Source organism: Corvus kubaryi, unplaced genomic scaffold (assembly GCF_017639235.1).
Source record: "Corvus kubaryi isolate FWS band 111438036 unplaced genomic scaffold, C.kubaryi_AGA036_p1.0 65075, whole genome shotgun sequence".
Lineage (NCBI taxonomy): Eukaryota > Metazoa > Chordata > Aves > Passeriformes > Corvidae > Corvus > Corvus kubaryi.
In genome coordinates, this window is record NW_024581746.1 from 52796 (window position 1) to 79677 (window position 26882).

The following is a 26882-nucleotide window of genomic DNA, read 5'->3' on the forward strand; positions in this document are numbered from 1 at the left end:
TATTCTTAATTCATGAAGAAGGCTTTGCTTATTAGCTGATTTCAAATGCCAGATGGTAACTTTCATTCAGAACAGACTGCCCTGTGACAATTGTGTGGTGGATTTTCACATTTGTAGTTTTATCATAATTTGAAAGAGGTGGTATCTGAAGAGCAGAGAAAATGACTATACAAAGAATTTATAGACTAAAGACCTTTAGATGCTTCTTTACAGTTTCAAGAAAAAAGTGGAAATTTTCACTAGTAAGAAAAATCAAGAAAGAAACATTAAATATTGGATACAGTGAAACCATTTAATTAAAAACATGGCTTTTATCATTTTTGTAGTTCAACACTGTATGATTATAACAGTATATTTACTAACCACATTAATAGGAGTCTGGCTAAATATATGTGTCAATTTGCTGCCATTAGTTATGAAACTGCATATACACATCTACCAGAAATCTTGAAAGAAAGTGCTATATAAAGATTAGTCTTGTATTTGCCATGAACATATAAGTTTCATTAATATTTTTCTACACAGACTACATAATGGTACATACTGAACTATCTTGCTTTGTGCATTTTTAATTCATTAAAAAGCAAATGCCCGTGGCAATATACCATCCAAAGGAATGCAAAATAGAAAATCTCCCTTAGAAACAGGGTAACTTCTTTTTTCCCACTTAGCAAGTAGAGCTAAACTCCCAGAAAATATCACCAGGAGTGTCAGCATGCAATCCCTCATGCTTTTGATTTCAGCAGACCTTGAGAAAGCACAAGGAATAAAAAATAAGGTCCTAAATGGAAATGACAATACACAGGAAAAAAAAGACATTTTATTTTCAGCCCAAAGGCCAACACAGTTGTCTAGGAAAACACACTAAAATTTATTATCTACAGAAGTGGAAAAATATAGTAAAAAATTCCTCCGCATTTCAATGCTCACAACACACCAGATTAACATCTAATTGAGACTCAAGTCTACTTGAGATGTCAGCTGAAGAAATTCTCTGGGCTTCCACTGGGTGATGAGATTAGGCAACTGGAATCTTTGTACACCAAAAGAATCTTAAAAGAAAACTTGTTCTCATATTTTATAAAAGAAGTAAAGCTCTGAGAAGTAAGAACTGCAATCTTTTTTTGGATGGTACATAAACAATAGTAAGTAATATACCTCTGTGCCAAAAGAACAGAATTATATATTACAAATCAGAAGTACTTGCCTTTGTTGCTTCAATGGTAGCTACCGCACTTTGGATTGCTCCACCCTTCTACAGACACCCAACACCCACTCCTACTAATAAACCACTTTCTCATCCAAATACATTAAAATTCAGTAATTTCCTCTCTCTCTTCCTCATCACCTTCCTTTTAAAAAGCATAAAGTTATTTACACAAAATTGATAGTTACACAAATAATTTGGTAACACTTCAGCTATGGTCACTGAATAAGGTTTTAACATGGTCCTAATACTTCAGGAAATACAAAGAGAGCTGTTAAAAATCCTCCCTATTTTATACAGGACAAATGTAGTTCAAATTGGTGGATAAAAGGATTAAAATCTACAAGTGGGTAAAGTGGCTCATGTATCAACATGCAAAATACAGCATGCTATTTTATTCCTCAGGTTGTTAATATAATGTTGACAGCCACACATGAAAGAAATAGAAGCAATGAAATTTTTCAGCACTTGCCACACTAAAGTTGTATTATAACCATCAGTTCTCATACAGGGGGTCTAGTACTGCTCTTTTTGAGTGAATGGGAGCTACACAGTAGATCTCAGTGGCTTACTCTCCTTGTGCAGGCTTCCACTGTAACCTACTGCATCAATTTTCTGTAAAGCTAAGCAGCATTTCCTTATGCATTTCAAATATCAATGTGTTAAGAAAGATAAAGAGATATGTACAAGTGTGACGGATGTAGAAATCATGACATAAATGCTCTCAAGAAATGGGACAGAGTAACAAGATAAATTACATTCACTTTCAAATTCCCTAACTCGAGGAATAACAAATCAAATATAGTTCCTACAGGTTAAAAAAAAAAAGTTAAAAAATCCTCAAAACTCCAGCAAAATAATGGGGTAAAAGAATCCATAAATATAATTACATATTATGTAGGGGAATAAAACAGTATTGCAGAGGCAGAAAATGGGAAGTGCCTTGTCACTGTAAGACAAAAGACAAAATACCAGACTATTGTCTCCAGCAAGGCACAGGCTACACACACATTCACTTACACAAAATAGTGCTAAGGAGGCAAAGCTCAACATTGGTCTAGTTTAAGAATTATCTCTATGGCACACCAAGATCTGGGATCCACTACTCAATCTCTCACAGGTAAAAATGCATAAATATACAATTTTCATCTTTGCTTTTCCCTCATTTTCATCCTGTAATTACTAAAATGCTTAATCTTCCCTGCTTACTTCTCTGTATTAAAAAAAAATACAAAAAACCCCTAGCTACAGAACAGATTTTCACACTTTTGTTCTGCCACTTCTGCTCTACTGAAAAACTTTCAAACTAAAACAGCTCAGCCTTCTTAACACTAAATACAGAGCAATCTTCCTGAATATTCCACACTGCCACTCCTTTCTTACCAGAAATCAACTTGCACAAACCTTCTTTTCACATACATCTTCCCCTTTCTCCATTCAGTTCTCATCACTGATCACAAAGACATAAGGAAGAGCAAGCAGTCTTCCTCAGATGATCATTCTCCTAAAAACATGTTTGCAAGGCCTACAACTACAATTGCTGCAACCATGGCAAGTGCCTTTGTGGAGATTTTACAAAACATTTTCTGAACAAAAAAGTAGCGCAATCTATTAAGTATTTCTGCTCCAATAAATTATGAGAAACAGCATGTGAAGATATATTAGAAACCCATCAGGAGAAACGTTCTTCATTTATGCTTCATTCAGGTAACAGCTACGTGGGTTTGGGTGGCACCCAGCTTCTTTTGTTTTGTCCTCTGATATAAAAACATTTGTGAAGCATCCTGAAATAAAAGCCTGAGCTCTCACAAGCACAATACACAGATCATCCTCTGCTTTCCTTATTGGGAATGACAATATTCAGATATTGTTACTGAATAGCCTTTCTCCCTCTCACAGTGATTTCCTTTGGTGAAGTCAGCGATGAGCTCTGAATCAAGGATGGAAAGGCATCAGATCTTCTTCTGGGATCCAATCATGACCTTTGATACAAAGTTCACAATGGCACTGGCAGGTTGTTCTGGATCATGTTCTGCAAAGAGGTGGCATACGTTGTCTGTGGCACTGCCTTGCTTCCTGGCAATGAACCCAAACACTCTGCAAGGGCAGCAATCACAGTATGTCAAGAGAACTGACAGATAGGCATTGCCTCATTTCATAAAACAGAAAAGATACTGCAGAAACCAAGCACACAAAGCAGACTTCTCTGTTCTGACGGACAAGGTTCCATGTGACTGCTAAACACAATGGTCCAGATGGACCAGCCAGCTCAGAAAAGAATCAGGAAAGGAGACTGACCCCTTCCTTCTACTCTGTTTATATGGCATCGTGTGCTGTTTTGCTGTCAGAGACATGCTGCTGAGCCTGCGGACGTATTTAATCTGATTCAATACTGCTGTTCTCTTACCTACTTTGGGGGGCTCGTAGTGTGGTGTGTCAGGGACTGCCCAAAGAGAGGTTTTTGAGGGCCACACACCTTGGTGGACAGAGTATTGGAAAAAGGATTTAAGCCATCTATTTGTGTTCCTTTCCAGAAACACAAATGCTGAGCCTCTCTGTTTTAAGTTACTTCTTTGGATTAACGGGTGACAACGTTTGCCTCCAACAGAAAACACTTTGCAATCCACAGGTAACAATGAATTTATGCCACACACTAATATTACCAGGAGTGTTTTCATCTATGTAGCGAGGGAGGGATTTTTTTAAAGCTATCAGTCTAAGTGAGAAAAGTTTGTGTTAAGTCTTGCTGGACAGGTGGAACACAAAACTGAGAGGCAAATAGCTCTAACTTTTGAAACCATAGTCAAATCACAGACCTGCAATCTAAACAAACCATGCTAGCGCTGGCTCCAGACATCCCACCACCACCGATTACATAATTAGGCCCCAACTTGCAAAGGTGTAAATGAAGTAACCAAAGTCTAATTACAGAGGGCTGAGAGACTTTAGTCTCTGAACAGCTTGCTTTCCCTTCCACATTTCAAACAAAAGTAATTTATAACACCAAGAAACTGATCACTTTAATAATATTCCTATAACATTCAGTTAAAAGAGACTCCACTTACTTTGCAGAAAGGCCATCTTTCATCCACCTTGTCCATTAACAAAGCAGTAAAAAAACATAGAATGGAGAAATAAAAATGAAACCTATGTTAGTTTTGGTTTGTTTGCTGGGTTTTTTTGGTAGATCAACAATACAAATAACATATTAAAAATACTACTTGTCATACTTACTTTCTGTCCTGTGGATCCAAAGCACAGAAAATAACAGTATTGACTGAATAATGTCTCCGGAAAAAGAGTCTGGATAGGAAGAAATAGAACAAATTTCAGAAACAGTTAAGATGCTTAGAATTCTAAACAATAAACAAATCTGAAAAATAAACTCTATTTAGTCTTAATTTAATAAAGACAATATATTCCCTTTGCTCTCTCTGAGTGACTTTGAAAGCCACCTGAACTGCTCCAACCAAATAAATACGTATTTAAAATACTAACATCAAGTTTTTGAAACAAAGGAAAACTGACTCTCAAGCTAAGAAAAAGGACTAGGAGCATGAAATGTATTTTTTCTAAAAACTGGCCATTTAGTTTCTATTTTAGTGGGAGAGAAAACTTCGTGGAACCTGTGAATAATTTGATCATACTATGTTTCAAAATATTCACACTCCTAGGCATTACAATTAAAGGTTCTGTGATCTGCTACAAATCATTGTAAACCCCATGGAATTAAGAAGTCTGGCACTTCTTCTTTTTTAACCTACAATAAATTCCTGTTGTCCTTCCTTTGTTATTGTCATTTTTGTAATTGAAAGAGTTTGTAGTAGCCTAACTAGCACCTAGAACAAATTATAAATTGACTTTTTATCATAGTTTTTTATAGGCTATCCAAAACACTGTTTCAGATCCTGGAGATACACATCATCTGCTTAAGTCAGCTCTGTTCAGTGATACTGGTGAAAGACATCATGAAGATAAATTATTTCACTGAACAGGCACAATATCAAATGCTAGCAAAGCCATTACTTTCCCTTTTTATAAGAAATAACAATAAAAAATGTCATATCAAAGTGACCTTCCAGAGTTAAAATATGCCATGTGTAAATAAAGCCCACAGTTTAAAAGATATATTTTCCTGTACTGCAGCCATCTTACACAGTCACCATCATTCCTATAATCCTAGTATCCTCTGAGACAGAGATTGCAAAATGTAACTAGGAACGTCAAATCAACAGTGGCCAACACTTGATAGGGACAGGGACAGATATTCTCGTCCCATCCTTCTTTCGCTTACTTTCTTTGATTATCCGTCAGTGTGATTCCCTGAGCAGACACCTTGAAATGGACAACGGTTGAGACAGGAGAAGGATCTTGCATCAGGGTCATGCTCAAGGCTTTCTGTACTGCCTGGTAGCCTGTGAGGGACTCCATCTCCACTGAATTCAGGTACCAAACGTTACAAGCTGTAATGGAAGAGAGGTAAGACTTTGAGAGGTCACAGGCCTTTTGCTCTCCCTTTGGTTTTAATACCTTTATATCAAAGCCAATGACTATATTTATCTATTACCCATAGATACCCTGAAATTTAAATAAATACAAGACAGCACTAGAGAGTACACTTGTAGGTAGTACTGGAGCAAAGGTATTCCAGAGAGGAAAGAATGGGGATATTTTGCTTTAAAGTTCAAATACATCAGCCAGTAAGAAAATACACATTTGCAGCATACATTCACATGTTCTACAGTTTCAAATGGTATTTGAACTATATTCAAAGAAAACAATTCACTTGACTGGCACGATAAGAATGTTTTCACACCAAAAAGAACTGAGGGTTATTGAAAAGCTCATTTCTCATTCATTCCGTAGTGTTCTGTATATTTAATGATTTCAGGGCAAATAAAACAATTTCCACACTGATGAAAATTACTACATATATTTTTAGGCCTTTTCTTTATTTCAGCATGCACTTACTTCTAAAAGTACTATTCCTCTTCTAGAGATATTAGCAACTTCTGAAATATCTCTATAAAATAGATAATCATTGGTTTCTAAGGCTACCAGTTACTTTTTTTACATGGTTTCATATCAATCTGCAGCGAGCACTAGGAAAATATGTATTAATATTATATAACTTTACATAGTAGTTCTGTACTACTGTAAAATACTACAAAGTACAGTGCCATCTACAGTATAAACTATTATTATTATTATATAGTATTAACAGAATCACTCACATGCTTACTATGGGACTGTGGTATAAAGTCAAATTTACAAACAAATTTAAGAACAAGCAAGAAGGATTATGCACATCCATAGCTAAACACTAGTACCAAGAGATTTTGTGTTGGTAAAAACATTTGTGTAGGTATCCAGGACAAACAACTGTCAGTTGACACATACAAACTACCATGGTTATATTTCATTTGTTTAGCAGTTTCGTTTGGCTTGCCAACGTTACTATGAAAGCAAAGATTAAATTAAATATAACAGTTTCTCTTTTTATATGGCTATTCTGTAATCTGTCTTAAGCTTTCTCCTATGACTATTTACATAAAATTATAGAGCTAGACACTGGCTAGCTCAAAACAACCAACAGTTAAAAACTGCGTAAGCCTAAGTTTGATTCCAGCATAATGATCAGCCCAGTAACTTCAAGCTCTGGAGTCCATCAGTGAAAGAAGGGATCCTGAAATTTCATTTATTTGATTTGCCAAGTGTAAAATTTCAAAAATGTATTTGTGCATTGCTCTGAAAGTTCCAATAACTTTTGCTTGACTCAATCACAATTCATGCACAGAGGGATTTAAGATGACGAGTAGCAACCCAAAACTGTTATGAACATTCCAAACCATAAGCTCTCTTCTTCTCACCTCATTACTGTGTATGGTTGGTACAGATCTAAAGCTCTTCACTATCCTGTGAGTCTTTCCCAGAACAGGAAGCTTCCCTTCTTTCATAGCCACACAAATCAGAGTCCCTTCCTCTTCTGCCACACAGTGCATTGCTGTCAACAGACTGTTTTCAGGTTTTGTTTCTAAATGAAATTTCCAAGCATTTTATCTAGATTGCCCTCAAAGTAATAGTTCAAACACCAGTTACCAAATACAGTAGATTGCTTCTGTAGCACAAAAAATAATAAATGAAACCTTTTACCAAAGTGTTGCAAAGTGAAAACATATCAGCATAAAAAGGAGAGGAAAGGTAATGAGAAACACTGAAAGATTTCTCATTTAGGAACATCATGCATGGTCTGACAAGGTATCAATAACAGTAATCCCAGAGAAACCATACTCCAACCTAGAACAAAAGGAAGACCTTTCGTTCAGTGCAGCTGCCCTGCAATGTTGCTGCTCTCATCTTTCACAGGTGACATTTTGGAGCACGTCTGTGCCACCAGCAACAGCTTAACAATGCTGCTTTTAGACTGGAAATGTCCTTTGTTCAGAATGCTTAGTTTCTTGACTGTATCAGTGTAAAGAGAAGTTAAGAACTGCAATTTATTTGGGCAGAAAATTTTGTTGCTGAACAGGAAAGTTAATAAAGCAAGGTGAATTCTACTAGGGAAAAGCCTCTTATTTGTATGGTTTCTAGTCTTCAACTGTCAGTGTCTAAGAAGCAAAGGATTTCTAGTCAGCTTCAGCACTTAGATAGAAACTGGAAATGCTCATTAGGTTTTTCAGGCAGCTATAAAAAATAATCCTTCTAGGAAAACACATCATTTTTTGCTTGTGCAGTGAGAAAAGTGTGGGTAAAGAAGGGCAGGGAGAAAGTGTTTCTGCTTTAAAGTTTCTTTGAAAGGACTCAGTTTACATGTTTTGAGTCTGCACTTCAGTGTTGAACTCCACAATTTGAACACTTCTGTGAATGGAAAGGGACCCCTGATGTATCAAGGCAAAAAAAAAAAAAAAAAAAAAACAAACCTCTGAGAACCTCTCATAGCTAATTTATCTATTTGGGTTCTAAAATCCTTGTTTAAAAACAACAAAAACAACAAAACAGGTTAAAACCAAAAGTACTAAGTACCCTAATGATCCATAATATGACAGATCTCATGTAGAGTTATCTGACTACTGCCCCAGCTGAAGAACTACTTCTTTTTTTATGAAAAGCATTGTCCGAGCAAGGAGAAACCAACATTTCTTGAAAGACAACACATGCCCCTTTTGATGGCTTTTCTAGAAGTAAAGTGCTACAAAAAGTTATTCTCGTTTTTTTCCCTGTTGGCCACAACAAACACCAACCAGTGAGCCAGCACACGCTCACTCGCAGCACAGCCTCCCAAAGGTTTGCCATTCCCTCAGCCACACATGCCTGCTCAATTAGAGCGCTCAATTAGAGCACTCAAAATGGTGCTTCACATTTAAAGTTGAAGCAGACTGCTGCACAAGCAAGGAGCAACACTCTCTCCAGAGCTGGCCAGACAACTGCCCCTTCAGAAGTGCTCTAAAATGCATGAGGGCAATGAGGCAGCATTCTTAGAAAGGCATGCTTTGCCACAACACTCACTTGTGGATCCAGTGGTAGGCTAAACTCGAAAGAAAGTGGCAAAGGTAGTGTATTCCTGTGCTCTAACGGCACTAATTGGGTGACTTCTGGGGAGAATTCATAGCAACCTGAAAACCAAGGACCATGGGAGAGCATGGGCAGGTTCCCCTGGACATGCCCACTGTACAGCAGAGTAACACAGTGGCTGCATTTCTTCTAAGGACAACCTTAAGATTATGCAGGAATACTCACAGCATTGTCCAATACAGTGAGTTAGGATGCCACCACACTTTTTCAGAGAGGCTGTTTAACTAGCTCTCTGGATCAGCTGCACACTAACAAAGCAAATAAGAAGCAGAACACATCTCTACACAGCTGTTGCCAACACCCCACGTTTGAGAGCCATACAGATGGTAACAATGCATAGCATCATATCATTTGGAGGTACTCTGGTCATGGTTCTTCTGTCACATCAAATAAGCTTGTGGTAACACAAGTCAACTTGCCAGAAATGGTGCTGCATTACACACAAGAATCCATAGAAACATCCAATGGAAAAGACACATGACATTTCCTAGTAACATGCAGCACCAAGTGAAGTACAGGGAATTGTTCTTTTTTTTCAGATTGATGCAACAGTAAGCATTTTGCAGTGGTATTGTTAACCCCTATGATGAGAACTTAACCCTAACTGAACACCTTCCTTAGTTGGCTTTTGCAGACCTCACACATAGTTCTTGAACCTTTGCAACCACAGGTTGAAAATATCCTCTCAAAGTTTATCAGTTATGAAAGCAATATCCTGCTTAAAAATTGCCACGCTTGAAGAAACCTATGTATACCTCATATTCTCATAAGACACATGACTAGAAACCAACTACAGGGTTGTAGAACTTAGGAACTGGTTGCAGAAAACAGAAAGAACACGGTACATATCCTCACAGTGCCCTTTACACTTCCTACCCAGTGCTCTAAATTTAACTGCTACCTTTACATATCCTTCAATCCAGTCTAAGCTTCAGCTTCTCCCAACCTGTAAAATGCAAACTTTGGTAACAGTCAAATACAAGGTTAAAAGTTTAACAGACCTGCACCCTGCTTGAGAAGCTCCGCAGCTGAGTTTGCAGCAGTTTGTGGAGAAGTTTCTGCTATCTCCTCCAAGGGATCTGCAAACAGAAAACACTGTCCATGTCTTGTATGGACTTGAATCAACAAATCAAAGTCCACAGTCAAGTATGAGCTTAGCATTTGTAACTGTGATCTCATCTACTGGACAAATCTTGGCCAGAAACATGAAACAACCTTTTATTTGCAATTATAATCATTTATGTAGGCTTTGTGCTGCATCAGGCTTTTTTGCCTCAAGCACCACAAGCAGGATGCTTAACCTTTATTTCCTGACAATAAAAGACATAACATAGGCATATGCTGCAGGGACTCACATGATGACACATTAAGACAATACTTATAGCTATATTCCCTCACTACAACCTGAAAAAAATTTAAATAGTGTGATTTTAATGATCTCATTTGATTTTTATAACTTACACTGATTTATACAGAAAGACTTTGTGTTGCCATGATTTTGATTCAGAGGATGGCAACATAATTTTCTTCTTAAGCTGAAAAAACCCATCTAAACCATTAAGACAGCAGTAGAACGTTTCCCTCCCAATTGTTTGTTAAAAGTAGTAAGAAAACTGTCCCCCAGCATGTTATTTCAGGTATATAAATGCATGTAAAAAGGTCTCACTTACTGCTGCATTTAGCATGAGGTATGCTGTCTTTGAGTATAATCAAATGAGGAAGAGAGCCATAATACAGTTTTTGACACTATTCACATGTCTAGAATTACAGTTATATAAACATTTAAAATACTTCAGGCACTGTATCCTGTCATTAACCACAGAAGATCATCTTAAAATGCATGATCAAATCAGATTAATAAATCCAAAATAAAATTTCACTGTGGTATGTTTATTCAAGACAAGGCAAATGCTTTAGTCCTGCACCTCTGGAGGAACAGAGTAAGTTTTCCATCTTCAGTGAGGGGGATAAAGAGAACAAGCCCACCTCCATACTGCTTTGCCATATAGATGCATGAGATCTTTTGTCACATCTACCACAGCATATTTTTGTGCTAAAATAGTGTCATTAATGTATTCACATAAATCAAATGCTATTTTTGTACATTAACATACCATTTGTAACAAAAGTTTAAAGGGGTCATTCAAAAACCACAAGAACATTTAATATTGCAATAATGTGTCTGGGGTTAACTTAATGTGGGAAAATATCAGGCAACTTAATTACTGGACAAGCATGAGCATTTTGTTTTTGTCTTAGAGTGGTTTATGAAATCAGTATAAGCAAAATTAGAATCATAATCCCATGAAGCAACATAAGACTTTCTGATAATTTACTTAAACAAATTTGAACCTGTGTAAGTTGCTACATTCTTCCTGCCAGTGCTGCACTCAGGGCACTATCTGCTCTCTATCTACTTGTCCTTTTGCTATCCAGACCTGAATGAGTGGTTAAATCTAACCATACACTGGCATAATGTCACGTCTGAGAAGTACATTTGTCTTCCTACATGGTAAATTACTGCATGTATTTCCATGATGCATATATGTTTATGACTGGAATATCACGGTACCAGCACGCTCAGAACCACACTTTGGATAACGGTCATCACCAATACTGAAGAATATCTTTTACAACACAGCTTCCTCCTTGGTGCATTTTTGCTTAGATCTCAACTTGTGACACATTCACCTGTCTTCAGACACTGACACTTTGAAGCAAAACTTGGCTGGGAGTATCTCTTCTGTACTTCAACAAGCATACCTCTGTCTGGGATGAGGAGCTTGCAGGGCAATGCCAGTGGAGTGATGGAATGCTGGTACACCAGAGCTGTTAAACTCCCTGTGGTCAGAAAAGTAACAAGACATGCACAGTTAACTTCATGGACAACAAGAACGCATAAGTTATGTTTGCTCTCAAGTTAGAGTAAGGGCCCCTTCTGCTTCCCTTTAAAAATCTCTTGGGACCTAAGCCAAGATCATCTTGAACTCATTAATCACAATCATATGCTTCCTTTCCCTCTTAAATACACTGCTTAGATCCTAACCTAAATGTCTGTGCTTCAAATGGAGAAAGCACAAAAATGACAAAATCAATAGCATATAGAAGTCAGTAAATTCTTTCCAACGCTCTTAACTTCTGCTACATCAAATGTAGTAAAATCTTAGAAAGGTGGTAAGAGCACAAGAGGTCACTTGTGCTATATGATGAGGTAAAAAAGAGCAAGTTCTACCTCTTAGCCACCTAGTCTTCATCAGCTAGTGTTCTGTCTACATGCATCTCTATTTTGTACTTCTAAAAGTATAAAAGATGGTCCAGGTAAAACCTCTTCCATTCAATGCAGCAATGATGTATGTAGCATTCTCTATTAAATGATTCTTCTTTTCTATTCAAAGTCACTCTTGCAATTTGGTCTTGGCTTAACTGAAGTAATTCAACATTAGTTATCTCTGATATTAGCATGTGAGACTATAAGGAGTGAGAGGAAGGCATAGTATTCATCAATCTGTACAAAAAGCCATCCTTCGATCCCATTTACTAACAAGCAGCAAACGTTCTAACCATGTGCTGGAGAAAAATCTCAGTTCAACCATAACAAACCTCATTTTTACAGTCCATCAAAAATTTCTTTGAAATGGAAAGATGACCCAATTCTACAAGTGTCTTACAGAAATGCAAAAACTGATTGATACTGTTAGTCTTTCACTGTCTTACCCATAAACATGTGCAACAGTGCCTGTTCAACTACTTTGTAAAGCAGTTTTGAGGCTGTGTCCTGGGATACAATGTGGGGTGTAACCAAGTTATGTACTCTATTTCCATCTACATAATTCTTGATGAACTGTTAATGCTGGGTCATTTGCAACAGCTGCCCAGTGCACACCCAACCCCTCAGACTGCAAGCTGGGTGTTAGATAAGGGAAAACAGGCAAACCCTGCAAGGCAATGTTTCCTGGTCTTCACAATTAACTTGGCCATGGTAACTACACCTATCCTGAGGGGGTCATCTCTGCTTGGAGGCCACCCTGGACTCAATGGCCCTAGCAAGAATGGACAACTGCAATGACTCAAGAGTATTACATCATTCTATTGTGAAACTCCCCATCCTGAGGGAGGTACCACCTGAACCTGACTGTATATAATCTGGGGTTTTGGGGACTTGGGACAGCACTACCATTGCTCAACAGACCCAGAGGAAGACCAGAATTCCACAGGACCACCACTTTCAACAAGACTGCAATCATCACTTCAGTAGGACTGCAACCACTGCTTAATCAGACTGCAACCATCACCCAGACCAACAAGGTGCAAGGCTGTACTCTTGACTTTGTGGGTTTAAGCCAGTTTTTCTGTATCGTTGCATTTACTGTAATCTTTTTTATTAAATTGTAACTCTGACCTGCTCTCAAGGTATTTGTGTGGGGTTCACCTCTCACTGTGGTTTATTTTCAAACCAGCACAGGCTGTACACATTGAAAGACTAGGAGATGTTCAAAGTAAATGACTAGTAGGGTTGCATAAGTGCCTAAACAGGTACTTCAAGATTGAGGTAGGAACGGACTAAAAATTCTAATTTAAGATACGTCTCATGCCAAACACTGATAAACTTCAATCCACCTTTATTTTAAATACGACTTTCATTTTACATCTGTTAATTTTATGGTAGATGACCCTTTCACAGGTGTATTTGATGTATGTGACAAGGCCTGTAACAGAGGGTGGGAGGGCGGCAGGATGACCTCTGGGTAGAGTCCAGGGGCTTTTCATGCCAAACACAACCCGTTCCAGCAGACCCACTGCAGGGCACCTATAGAAAAAAGGTTTGGTGAGACACAGCAGAGGGAATGCCATGGACAGAGGAGGAGAAGGAGATGCTCTGGGTATCCAAGTTTCCATCCCCACCCTCTGGAGGACCTCGCAATGGAATAGATGAGACTTTTTCTGTGGTTGACAGAGAGCACATGCTGAAACAGATTTTTTTCCCCACAGGATGGCAGCCTATGGGGAAAGCCCACATCCCAGGAAGGAAAAACAGGGAGAGGGATGAAGCAGCAGAGGAACTGTTCTGTAATGACCATATGTGAGGAGTCTGGAAGGAAGCAGTGAAACTGAGCTTGGAAAAGGGGAAGAAAAAGTGTTATTTAATACTTTGTTTCTCATGTTAAGGAAACTTCCCTGTCTGACCATCCAGGAGCCACTCTGGCAGTCACTCTTGCATCACCTGAGCTGGTACTCAAAGCCCCTTCACAGCTACGTACCCCACACTTACAGTCAGACATTTCCTCACTAGCTCAACCCCAGGTTTCCCTTAGCAGAGTCTCAGATGTCCAGATCCTTAAAATAATTGAATTTTGATGCAACAACTCAAAAGCAAAATAACAGCACAAACTGGGTGCCTCTGAGGAGGGATACCCTTACAGTCTAAGGGCAGGAAAGTCTGGGGGCTGTTGGCTGCTGCTGCGTCTCTTGAGTGTCTGGTCACCTGGCCACACAGGTCCCCGGGTCCTTTGTTATGCAAAGGGTCAGCAGGTCATAGCCTCTTGCCTGGGACAGCCATAGATCAATCTGCAGTTTGCACTTCCAGCTTGCAAACCCAGATACCTGCACTGAATGTATCCCTCAACATCTGACTACCTGAATATTGATTTTAATTGGAAAAATATTGAAACAGTTTTCCCCGAGTTTCTTTTGCCCTGTAACTGGTTAGCATCTCCCTGTTTTCATCTCAACTCATAAGCTTTCTCATCCTATTTTCCCCTCCTACTGCAAATCAGTGGAAAGCAAATGAGCGAACAGCTAGGTAGGTCTTTGGCTGTTTGCCATTACAGGTATTGCACTTCCATCATATTATATTAGGTAGGCTTACAAAGCATAATGTACTTTGCGAATGTCTCACTCTGGTGTAATTTTTAGCCACCTTATATGCAGCATAAATATAACACAGGACAGAAGGTCCTAAATCAATTAGGATTATAAGAGTGATCTAGTTCAGCTTTCTGCAGCAACATTGGTATTAGTAGACAAGCCTGATTGTTTGAAGCTTGGTCCTATACATCTGTGCTAGAGTGCCCTGCACACCTGCTTAAGGTAAATGTGTACAAGGCTCCTGGAACCCTGGAATGGGCTCCTACAGAAGTCATCAGGATTCAAACAAAGCAGTCTCTCATTTGTATTCCATCCAAGTCAGCACTGGCAAATGCCAACTGCTTCCATTTTCTCTGTCCCTGTGATGCACAGTACTTACCAAAATATGGTTCATTCGAGCATCCTTTCAAGCGTACCCCCTTCTGAGTACATTCAATCAGAAAATGCCTTACAAGTTCATTTGACAAATCTCCAACTGTGTTGAAAAAGAAAGCTCACAAAAATAAGCAATTAGCAGACAAGTCTTACAAACTAGGTCTTTATGAAGCAGTTTTGCCACATTACCACCAAATGTTTTATATGCAGAATGCAAAGAATACAATTAGACCTACTCTGCAAGTTATGAGATGTATTTAAAAGGCCATTTTGCAAAAAACAAATAAGCAAACAGCTCACTTTACACAGCCAGAGGAATGGGTTTATATTCTTAAGTGTCTGACATGCAAATATACACTGGTGTCCAAAAATGTCCAAGTATGGTCCCAGCTGCAGACAGGAAAAGAAATTTGGAAAATGAATGGTTAGAAATTTTGATGCACTTGCCCATTCAAAGAACTTGTATCCAAAGTGACAAGAAAGTAGAAGTATGAAAAAATATTCCAATTTCCAGTGACATTTCTGTTCACAGGAGTTCTCCAGATTAAAAGAGGAGTAGATTTAGCTACACAAAGGTAATGATGGCATTTCTCTCAGCAAATTTTAAAGTTTCCAAATGTTTGCAGCTTTATGCTATGTCTCTGCTCCTGAAAACAAACAATTACATGAAACACTAAGGTTTCACTAGATTTTAAGACAGTTTTTATCTCAGGATTCTAAGACAAACCGAAATTGCTGAGTTGGATGTAAAGAGGAGATTCAAAGTCCAGGAGACATATAAAAATTCCCTTGAGATTTAGCATTCTTTTAAGTATATACATACATATGCAGATATATAATTAAGACAACTTAAATATTTCTTGAAAGATGGATTCACAGTACGTCATACCTGACTACAAACCAAATCCTTCTCCAAATAATTAAAAGGTTATTTCATACCAACAGGACAAAGCTATCAAACCATTCAAACCTTAACGAAAAACCTACAAACACATGTGCTCCTTTGATCTATCAGGAAACACTTCAAGAGTTGACTTCCAGGCTAATACAGATGAACGCATTAACATGGACAGCAGAAACCTCTGTGCAAGCAAGTATTACACTTAGCACTTTTTCAAACAGCTTAGTGTTTGTTGTTACGTGCTCACAAAACTAAAAATAAATGACTACAAGGTATGTGCGAAAGGGAAGCCTGGAAAAAGAAACCCTACAGGAAACTGAACCAATCTGTGCCTTCTGGGATTAAACAGTGGAAACGAAAAAAGCTAAGTATCATGAAGTGAGAAGTGGAAGAATGCTACAGTCTTACTACTATTTGCCTGTCGTTGTTCTAACATAAACTGTCTCTTAAAGGCAGGCAGAGTTTGAACTTTCATGTCTTCCTGGACTTCACCAATGATTATAAAAAAATATTACTAAAAACACCTACAAGCCACTTTCAATTTGCCTCCTACTTGTTGCTATCACTACTCCAGTACATCTATGCTGTGTTCATTACGTAAGTCATTGAAGTGGTTCTGCTGATGTTTATTGGCAACAAAAAGGACTACATGGCAAGTTGTTATTAAAAATTGTTTCAAGATACCAGATTAAAACAGAATTTCAAAGTGTTACTGTAATAGAGGTGAACTGCTAACCTTGCCCCAGAGTAAGCAAATCCAAACCAACAGCAAAACAAAAAACCAAACCAAAACAGCCAAAATCATACTTTCATAAAAACAACACTAAGAATAAATGCTTTCCTGTAATCTTAGTTGCTTACCTAAACAGTCATTATGTACTAATGAAACATAATAAGCTTTGTAAAAGAAAAACAGCAGCAATAAAAACCACTCCACTAACCTTGCAGTAGTACAAATGGAACCAAGAACACTACAGATATTGGCTGCTGAGTTTCCACATACCAATTACTGATTTCTGCATGTTCTTCTCATTTTATGTTTCACAACCAACAGGCACAAGTTATATATGGAAGCACTGGAGCTGACAGAGTAAGTATACAAATCACCACTTCTTTTAAACAATTATCCTTAGGAAATCTCTTCAGATTAATATCTGAAGTAGAACTGTGTCAAAACAAAACTTTGGCATCAAAAATATTCAGCCCTCCAGCTGAGAGAAAACTTTACATTGTAGTCTGTGAATCAAATGCAGACTTCTGACTGCTAGGGAAGACCAATTGCTGAGATGACACTGATTTTCTATTAGGTTGATGAGGTACAACACATGCACAGCCACAACACACATACATTTACAAGTCATGGTGAAACCATACAGTACAACAGGCATCATCTCCAGTCTCACTTAACAACGCATCAAATGTAGTCTGCAATTCAAGTTGCACTTACAAGAAGAGGGGAAAATTCCATCATTTTATTACCCAGCAATAAGGACTACCTACTATGTATAGCTTGTTTAATAACATACAGAATTACCTTTCTTTAACTGCAGCACAGAAGGAGGTGGTGTGGCAACTTTCATAGCTAGCCCATAGGCTCCTCGGAAAGAATGACTGTCTCGAACAATGAAAGACCCAGGTTCCTTTTCCTTGAGAACAGCAATGGCTGCAAGAGATTCCAGCAAAGAGACAGAAAAACAGTTCAAGAACAATGCACATAGTCAAAAAGTACAGAAGTGCAAATGTATAATGAATAGGACACCAGAAGAAGTAAGATCTTTTCCTCTATCATCACTGCTGTACAACAAAATACCATCAATCATATTTGTGGGACCCAAGTGGAAACATCTTGTTCAAATCTCACAGATACTTATTTTAAAAGAAGCCTGAAGTACAGAACCCTACTGATTTTTAAACTGAGAAGGGTGCTCAGGTCTCACATTCCTACAACCAGTGCAAGAGCAAGTCTACTCCTGCTTAGATTTTGTCAACTTGTTAAAAGACTCCATAGCTCTCTGTAATTCCCACACTGACTAGACAGCACTGTTTTTCACTTCCTATTAAGCCTCAACAGGCAGAACAGATTAATTTCCATCCACCAGCAATTTTTTGTCCCTGCAAAGCCACCTTACTGCCTTAGGAGTTTTAAAGCAAAGGAAGGAATGTAAGTGTGTATTTTGCTCTTTGACTTTGAAATATTTTTCATCTGTATTCTGGGAAACACTTGCAGGGAAATTGCTGCTGCTTTGCACAAGTCAGTTGCAGACTTTGAAATCTAGTAGCTCAAAATCTTAAACTTACTTTGAAAACAGACACAAAGTTAATCTAATGATTGATCTTAATAAAATTTTTGTACTTTGCTTTCTTTCCTCCCCCATAAACTTTTTAGAAATACTTGTTTATACTAGTATACTTTGTTTCTAGAATTCCTAACCATCGGCAATCCTTCAGAGAAGCCCTAGAAAAAGCCCAAATTTGATGCTGGACTCCTTAATTGACTGTTCACACAGAACATGGATATTATGCATACAGGGCACAAAGGCATATTTTGCAAGCCCTGAGCAATGTTTATAAAGCAAAGGTTCTTTTCATGAAAAAAGAGGAAGTTCAAAAAAAAAAAAAATCAGGAAAATGCAGACATAATTGTCTCTTCTGTTAAAACGAGTAAAGCAAACGTATGCATTCTATTCTCTTCATCTGTCAGACAGCAAAGGAAAGAACCTTTTTTCACAACAATGTCTTGTTTTGAGAGGATTAGGATGAATACGCAAACCCCTGCAATTAAGCAGTACTCACATAACACTTCTAAATACAAAGGGATGCAGTAATAATTTGTCACAGGAGCAGTCTATTAAACACAGGGAAAAAAGGACAAATACTCCCCTCCTCATCAACAGTACCCTAAAACGTTTTTTAAAAGGAGTTTTACTTCAAGGATGAAAAGAGGCATATTAAAAGGTTGGGAAGATTGTTGTTTCATTTATTCAAGCAGTTAGCTTTAACACTGCATTTTATCTACTTCCCTCTCTGGACACACATCAAGTCAAGTATTTTTCTGCACATTTAAAGACTCAGTTCTCGTTATGGGTGGTGAGCAGATGAGGGGAAAGGGACTGGAGTGAAAGGACCAGCAAAGTATCATCAAAAAACGAATTAATGTTCTGTTTTCTATGATCTTTATTCCTCTGGCATCATATTTACCACTACACAAGAACATCCTCACCATCTGAGAACCTAATAAATAGACAGACATAGCATTTCATCATTTGCCAATAGCTGAAGTTCACACTATTTTGGTTTAGTATGAACATCCTTCTGAATGCAGAACTAGTTAGTAATTTTCCCTTTTTGACAACTACATTTTAAAAATCCCAGTTTAAAATCCCACCTTATCTCATTAATCATAATGCAGTATAGCTGATTATTACTGTATAAACACAAGCACAGTCAGATCAACTGCATTTGCAAAGCACTGTCAGAGACTGAAATGTTATAGTTTCATGGCTGAAACACTGTTATAAAGGACTTTTGCCCATTATGGCAAAAGTGTGTAACAAAGCTGCACCAACAAAGCCCACCCCAAATGGGCCTCCTGACTGAAACTCTGAACTGTTAGTCAAGCCACCTAAAAGAACCTGAGGTAAGATAAAAGTGATCCTGTTTTTCAATCATCTCAAGTCTGAGAAGAAATGGATAAGGCTAGGGAAGAAGGATGCATTCACAGAAAGGCCAAGCCCAGCAGCTGTCCTGAAAATCATCCCCAGCTGGCTTTGGGGTGGAGGCCATAGCCCACAGGCTTATCTGCAGCTAGGTTTGCACAAACTCCTCTCCAAACAAGGGGGGAGGAGGAGAGTTTTGGGCGTACGACATGACCTCTGGTCAGAGGCAGTGAACACCCACCCTCCATTACACAAACTGGCTCAGTTGTAAAATCCCCCACACCGGGAAAGCCACATCCACAGGACATTCACGTGAGGGACAGCTGAGGAGGTGTCATAATCCATCAAAGACCCCCAAAGCACTCCCCAGATTCATTCCTGAGGCCTTCACCAGGGCACTACACATGATGCAAAGTGATGCAACTGATCCAGAGTCTTGCGAGAGACAGTGTCAAACCTGCCCCCCTTCAGGGGAGGTACTTGGGCATTCCCACCTGGCCCAACTTACATTAATCGCTTGAACGCTATGTTTTTTGGCAGGGGACCCTCACCACCAAGAAGACCTGATGGAGAGGACCAACAGAACACTGCTGGGACCCTCAGAGGGGTCTGTATTTCTACTTACTCTGTTCCTGTCACTCTTCCTGTGCCCCTCCCAACCTCTTTTTCTATTTCTTTCTTTCTCTTTCTCTCTCATTTACTGTTAAATAAAATATATCAATTTTCTGGTATCAACATTTAACCTTGTTTGGTTTTAATCTCATTTCACAGAATATTCAAACCTGAAGTTCTATCCACTATCCACAGAGTGAGCTCACCTTGCTCCTCTATGATTAGTGGATTGTAACAAGAACCCAGCACACTTACACACATACTGTTGCAGGGACAGTATGTAAGTTCACAGAATCATGGAAGAATGGCCTGGATTGGAATGGACCTTAAAGATCATCTACTTCCAACACTCCTGCCACAAACAGGAACATGTTTCATTAGGCCAAAGCCACATCCAACCTGGTCTTAAACATTTCCATGGATGGATGGCATCCACAACTGCTCTGGGCAGTCTGTTCTTATACCTCACCACGCTCACAGTAAATCATTTTTTCTAATATTTAATCTAAACCTACTTTCAACTTGAAACCATTTCACCTTGTCCTGTCACTACATGCTCTTCTAGAAGTCCCTCTCCATCTTTCTTGTAGGCCCCCTTCAGGTACTGGAAGGCTGCAATCACGTCACTTCAAAGCTTTCCCTTCTCCAGACTGAACAATCTCAATTCTCTCAGCCTTTCCTCACAGGAAAGGTGCTCCTTCCCTCTAATCAACTTGGTGGCCCTCCTCTGTACTCGCTCCAACAGGTCTGTCTATGTCTTTCCTGTATGCCAGATGCAGTACTCCAGGTGCTCTTAAGTATTCACTTTCACATAGGTAGTAAAACCTTTCTTCAGTTCACTGAATAATACATCTACATACAAATGTACTCTTATCTGCATTGTTCCATGGTAGTGACCTTTAAGAAATAATGTAAGTCACTTGACATTGAAATTCAGATTACAAAATGACTGGTAGGTGAGGATGCTTTTGTGATGACCTAGCTAATAAATTATTCTGAGATCATGTCAGAACAGTACACTTATACTCAAAAGGTTTTGGAGAGCAGACAGTCGTTTGGTATTGTTTCATGCATATCTGCCATTCAAAAATGACAACAAAGAGCATTTGCAGCAGCTACCACAGGTAGATCTATATTACTTCATAGTTAGTTCAGTTAGGCTAATAATTTGTCTGATTAACTGAATATTTTTCAGGACTATTTGACTGCCCTCCACACTCAAATTCAGCCTTCCAACAAAAGAAACTAAGAGGGGTTGTCTGTGGCCCTTCTAGGTTGTATATTCCTTTTAGAGATCAGGTATGAATCAAAAATCGAAACTTCACCAACTAGCTTTTCTGTGAACAGATATGCCAGAATATATATCAACTGATGTACCTTGTTCTCTTGAGATATCTGGCTTATACCAGAACTTGGACGTGTCCTGAACAAATTTTACGGTCACATGTATATCAGCTGTGTTTTCTGTGAAATAAAAGGGAAAAAAGTCAAGACATTTTTTAAAATACAAAAGTGTTTTTACTTTTCTTTCCAACTTCCAGTCACCATGATTACTCAAAAAACTCATCATTAGGACGGGTTAGAGAAACTGAGCTGTTTTAGAACCAGCAAATATAACACCATACGCTAAGACTCTGAAAGCATATTCAAAGTTTCATTTTGCAAAATCCATAAAATGTTAAAAACTTTTAGTTATAAAGCTGTATTAAATACAAACTTCTCAACAGGGCCCAGTGAACACACATGTACATTTTTAAATTTTCTTGGCACAAGAAGGTGCAGAGAGAAGCCAGCCCTTTTTAAAAGAAATTGGACTCCACCCCTGTCCATTTTAGTTTGACAGCTGAAAAGGTAGGCTGTCCAATAGCTGACTTCTAGGAGGCACAGGAAGAAATCTGCAGCCTTGTTTTCTGAATAATGCATCCAAAGACAGTGAACTGGCACCATTTACTGCAAACGTTGAAGTCCTCTGTGCCATTTTCATTCCACTACTTTTTTTTCCCCGTCTCTACTTTTAAAATCCCCAAAGTTCTTTTTATAAACTCATATAAAATCTAAAGTATTTCTCTGATGCAGAACTTACCTGGCACTGGGGAAGGGCTTAACATTTTTGAGAAATCTGGGAGGACATTTGGGAAGGGAATGCTGATTGTGCTTCCACTGTGTGGGCTAGAGAAGCCACTTGAAGAAGGTGACACAGAGGCAAAGGAACGTTCTCTTTCAGAGGACCTCTTCTTCTCTGGAAGAGGTGGTTGAGCATGTTGGTTCCCTCCATGGTGATGCTGAACTGCACTGTTCTGGCTGTTGTGTCCACAGGCCACTGGAAGAAAGTTTTGTGTCAAAAAGTCATTGCCATCAGCACTTGCCACTGATGAGCTCAGGGTTTTAGATGTGTTAGTATTGGCTATGCAAGTAGCTTGTGTCGCCTCTCGGGGGGAGCTACTGTCCCTGGTACCCGCACTGTAGCTTAGGTAGGCACGGGCACTGCTGCTGATAGCATGTTCTTGGTGTGGCTCTGATGGTGAACTCTCCAGGTTGCTCAGGGTGACAACTTGAAGTCCTGGAGTTTGGAAATGAGACAGGAGAGAGACATCCTGCACAGCACTTGAAAATTCAGAGGGCACAAGGTAACCGCCCGGCTGCCTGGTATTTCCCAATGAAAATTGGGTTGACAGGGAAGCTTTAGAGCTGCTTTCAAGCCAAGGACATTCTGCTGCAGAAGAGCTGTCAAAAAAAAAAAGCCAAATATTGAATACCTAAATGAAACAACAGCCAAAATCATTCCCTTAAATGTTACTGTACAACCCATACTTCAGTGATCATTGGAAACAATGAAACATCACACCCAGGACAAAATCTCAGGGTGCTCTTTGAAAACATGCTGGACCAAGTAATGCAGCTGGACCAAGGGATTCCAGCCTTACCCTGACCAGTAATTTCTTCAATGTAGGTCATTATGTTCTGCCTTATCTCACCTCCACCTAGCCATGTTGATGGGATAGTTTCTGAGTTTGCACTGTAAACCAGTCCATTAAATTAACGACAGCTAAAAATACTTCTCTCTGTCTGAGGGTGTTACTTTTAATATGAATCAGTTTAGTGAGGCTGTTTGCAGCATTGCTTCACATACAGTGGTCCTGATGAGCTAAAGTGCTGCCTCAAAAATAGCAGTAGGAGGCAACAATTTCTTATGCCAAAGCTGCATAGAGGTAGAGGTTTATGGAAGAAACCTGACATGGCCACACCAGTTCTTACATGCAGAGTGTCTTACGCTCACCAGAATAAAAACAAAAAGAAATGGGCTGAGGAGGTGGTTGTGCACCATCACAAAATAAATCAGTAACTATGATAATGATAAGAACACAGTTCACAAGGAATAACTTGCAGACCAGGTCTCTTTGAATACAGTTTATAATGTAAGGTCCAGTGGTTAATTTATTTGACAGTGGAAAAATTCTGATTTACAGAATTAAATATTTCAACAGCAAACATTCTGTTTTTCTACTGGGTAGCAATTCTACCTGTTCAAGTGAAAAATAAAAAAAAAGTCCTTCTAAGCAAGAGCAACTAAGCTTCTGATAAAATCATCTGATAGAAGTCTAAGTTGTCTCCTTGCTTCTAAAAGTGAAATGCCCTTAGGCTGTAGCTGGAAAGTATTACTAATATTATCAAATCTAGAGAGAACAAACTCATTGGGAAATGCAAAGGGAAAAGAGCTGACATAAGACATACATCAAAAAATAAAGGATTTTTAATTAAAAGGGAGCTGTGGAAATGGATGCCAGTAGATTTAAACAGCTGAAATTAGAAGGGCCATAAAGAAATGGAAGGTAAGCAAATTGAACAAGACATCACTGCAAGAAAAAAACCTCTAGAGCTGTAGCTATCTGCTAGGTGAAATAAAAAATTATAGAAAAAATATTTAGAAAGAAGGGAACAGAATTTTCTAGATAAAGTCTGAAGTAGGAATGTAAACTTGATAATGACTGAATTGCCTGATAAGCTCTTAATACATATCCACTTGTAATTGTTACATTGTCTCCTCTGCAGCAAATACCAACATATTTTGTTCAGTCTCATGGTTCACATTCATAATCGCAAAACCAAAACATTCTTTCACAGTCTCAGTACTGACTGAAAATGAAACCAATTAGATTGGAAGATAAATAAAAGATAAATAGGTAACAACATACTTGAAGTACTCATTGAGACTCTGACACTCCACCCAGAACTATTCTCAAATATTTACTGTGAAAAAGGAGCCAAATAGCTAAGGATGAGAACAGGATAATTAGCCAGAAAGGAATGTTTTTGCAGAGTGATAGAGAAGGTAACTTCATTAGGTGTTATGTACCACCTTGTCTATTGAGTTAATATGGTGCACAGCTAATGACTGATCATGCATTGTTATGTTCTTCTGAACCTTCTAACAGTAACTAGGGACTCCTTGTTTGTTCGCTGTTTCTTGCCATTTCTTAGCTTATGCTGTAAGCTCCTTTAGACAAGGACTACTTTGTAAATTTATACTATTCAAGCTCTTGTCCAGAGCTCTACATGTTTACCACAATATAATTATAAAACAATAAAGTTTCTAAGCCTGCTGAGCCTGCTGAAAGGAAATAGGCTATATACTACCAAAGCAAATCTACTGAAATTTTACTGACTAGAAACACGTCTGCAGTGAGAAGAGTGCTCCCTTTCTCTCATATACAGCTTATTCCAATGTGCAATTTCATGACACAGCTTTAAGTAAAACATCAGAGAACTCAGTTAAGCACACAGAAAAATATATGTGAGCTTGTGCTAGCACACAATAACATAACTGAGCTATAAAATTCTATTTACTTTTGTCTTCCCACTTATCTTCAAAGCTAATTGTGTCCCTGACATAAAAGTAATATCTGTGTACATGTTAAAATCCAGGCGATGGACAACATCAACATTAAATGTCACAACCAATCTCAAAGTTCTTGGAAAAATAGTCTGCAATGAAGATGAAAGCATAATGTGCTGGCTGAGAACGATCATTATGAGAGCTAAACAATAAAGTAGGAGAACTTTTTCCTACCTTTCTGCCCCTGCGATAGGACTGCTACTTGAAACAGTACATGAAGATGCAAAACAGTGCTGAAAGGAGGGATCAGACTGCATGTTGGCCCTCAGCAAAGAAGAGTTAGTGCCCACAGTGCTGTCAGACATCACCATAGAGAGGTTAATGGCTTCCATGTAACTTTGAGATTCTGCAGCAAAGAAAACAAAGTAAATGCAAATTTAAAAACAACATGCATTTTTATTGACCTTGTACTGAAAAAAGTGTTCATAAAATATTTTGGTTTTCTCTTAATAAGATTATAAAGAAGAGTTTTTGTTTGTTTGAGCAGCAGATGTTATTTCACAAAATTATGTTTATTGCTGAAAACATCCAGCAGGTCAAATGGCAGAGGGAATAGAGATTACAGAATTGCAACACTCAAACTGTTTGATCATTCTCCAGAATACATTCTCTAGCCCTAAAGATGAGAATGGACTGTCTGTTCCAAGATATTTTGCATTCCACAGTCCACAGTGTTAATCAGTACATCTAGTCAAGTGCACCATTTGCACTTAAAATACCAGTAGAAAATGGGGTGTCACGAATAGAAAACTGGGTGTCCTGGTCCAGGCTACAATAGAATTAGTTTCTTCAGTACGCAGTAGAGGGCATGGCCAGGACCTGGAGTTACTGTATACCACCTCATGTCATTGCTGGGGGCAGGGCAAGGGAGTCTCTTCCAGGGAAAAAGGGTCCTTTCTGATTAAGAAAGCATGGTGGAGGGAGCAGTGAGGTGGTGGTGGTAGCAAGCTGGAGGGAGGAGCTCAGGTCAAGCTCTGCAGTGAGCATTTCTGCATTTGAATCACTCTCTCTTTTCTTAGTATTGTTACTCTTACTGGTTTTTTTCTCATCTCATTGCTTTTTTCAGTAAATTGTTCATATCTCAACCCATGATCTTCACTTTTTAAGCCCGACAAGCCCATTCAGCCCACTTGCTGAACAGGGCAGGGAACCTGGTGGATAATGACAGATGACACTGAGCTACCCACAACCTTCTTCATATCAGTCTTTATCAGTAAGACAGGCCTTTAGGAACCTCAAGCCCCTGAGACCACAGAAAAAATCTGGATCAAAACATACCCTCAGTGGAGGAGGACTAAGCAAAGGAGAACTAAAACAAACCAGACATATTTAAGTCCACTGGGGCCTGAGAAGTTGAACACACACAAGAGCTGAGGGAGCTGGCTGATACCCTGCAAGACCACCCTCAATAATTAAAAGGTCTCAATGACTGGGAGAGATTCTTAAAAACTGGAAGGGAGCAAGCATCACTCATACCTCCAAGAAAGGTATGAAGGATGATCCAGGGAACTGCAGGCTTGGTTAATCTAACCTCAGTCTCTGGAAAGCTGATGGAGCAACTATCCCTGGAAACCACTTCCAAACACATGGCAGAAAAGGATTGAGAGTTGTCAGCATGAATTTACAAAGGGGAAATCATGCATATCCACTGAGATAACTTTCTTCAATAAACTGACTAGCTTAGTGGCTAAGAGAAGAGCAGTGGATGTTCCTTATGTTGACTTTAGTAAGGCTTTTATCATGGTCTTCCATTATATCCTCATAAACATGCTGACAAAACAAGGGTTAGGTAAGTGGAAG

General features: G+C 38.7%; 1 protein-coding gene across 3 annotated transcripts in view; it reads right to left on the reverse strand.

Annotated features, from left to right (window-relative positions):
• Nucleotides 1-271: 271 nt before the first annotated feature.
• The window catches only part of LOC121672993 (tensin-3-like), a 93211-nt gene continuing 66600 nt past the window's right edge, over nt 272-26882 (reverse strand). For 2 of the 3 annotated variants that reach the window (XM_042045982.1, XM_042045981.1), the window contains 11 exons: nt 25257-25428; nt 22272-22912; nt 21566-21652; nt 17455-17583; nt 15024-15119; nt 11543-11620; nt 9781-9858; nt 5502-5670; nt 4442-4510; nt 4273-4299; nt 272-3304 (listed from right to left, as the gene is read on the reverse strand). In XM_042045982.1, the coding sequence (XP_041901916.1) occupies nt 3160-3304; nt 4273-4299; nt 4442-4510; nt 5502-5670; nt 9781-9858; nt 11543-11620; nt 15024-15119; nt 17455-17583; nt 21566-21652; nt 22272-22912; nt 25257-25428 (1691 nt within the window). In that variant the 3' untranslated portion in view covers nt 272-3159. The remainder of the gene's footprint in view (nt 3305-4272; nt 4300-4441; nt 4511-5501; nt 5671-9780; nt 9859-11542; nt 11621-15023; nt 15120-17454; nt 17584-21565; nt 21653-22271; nt 22913-25256; nt 25429-26882) is intronic. The other variant, XM_042045983.1, reaches the window with a different exon arrangement.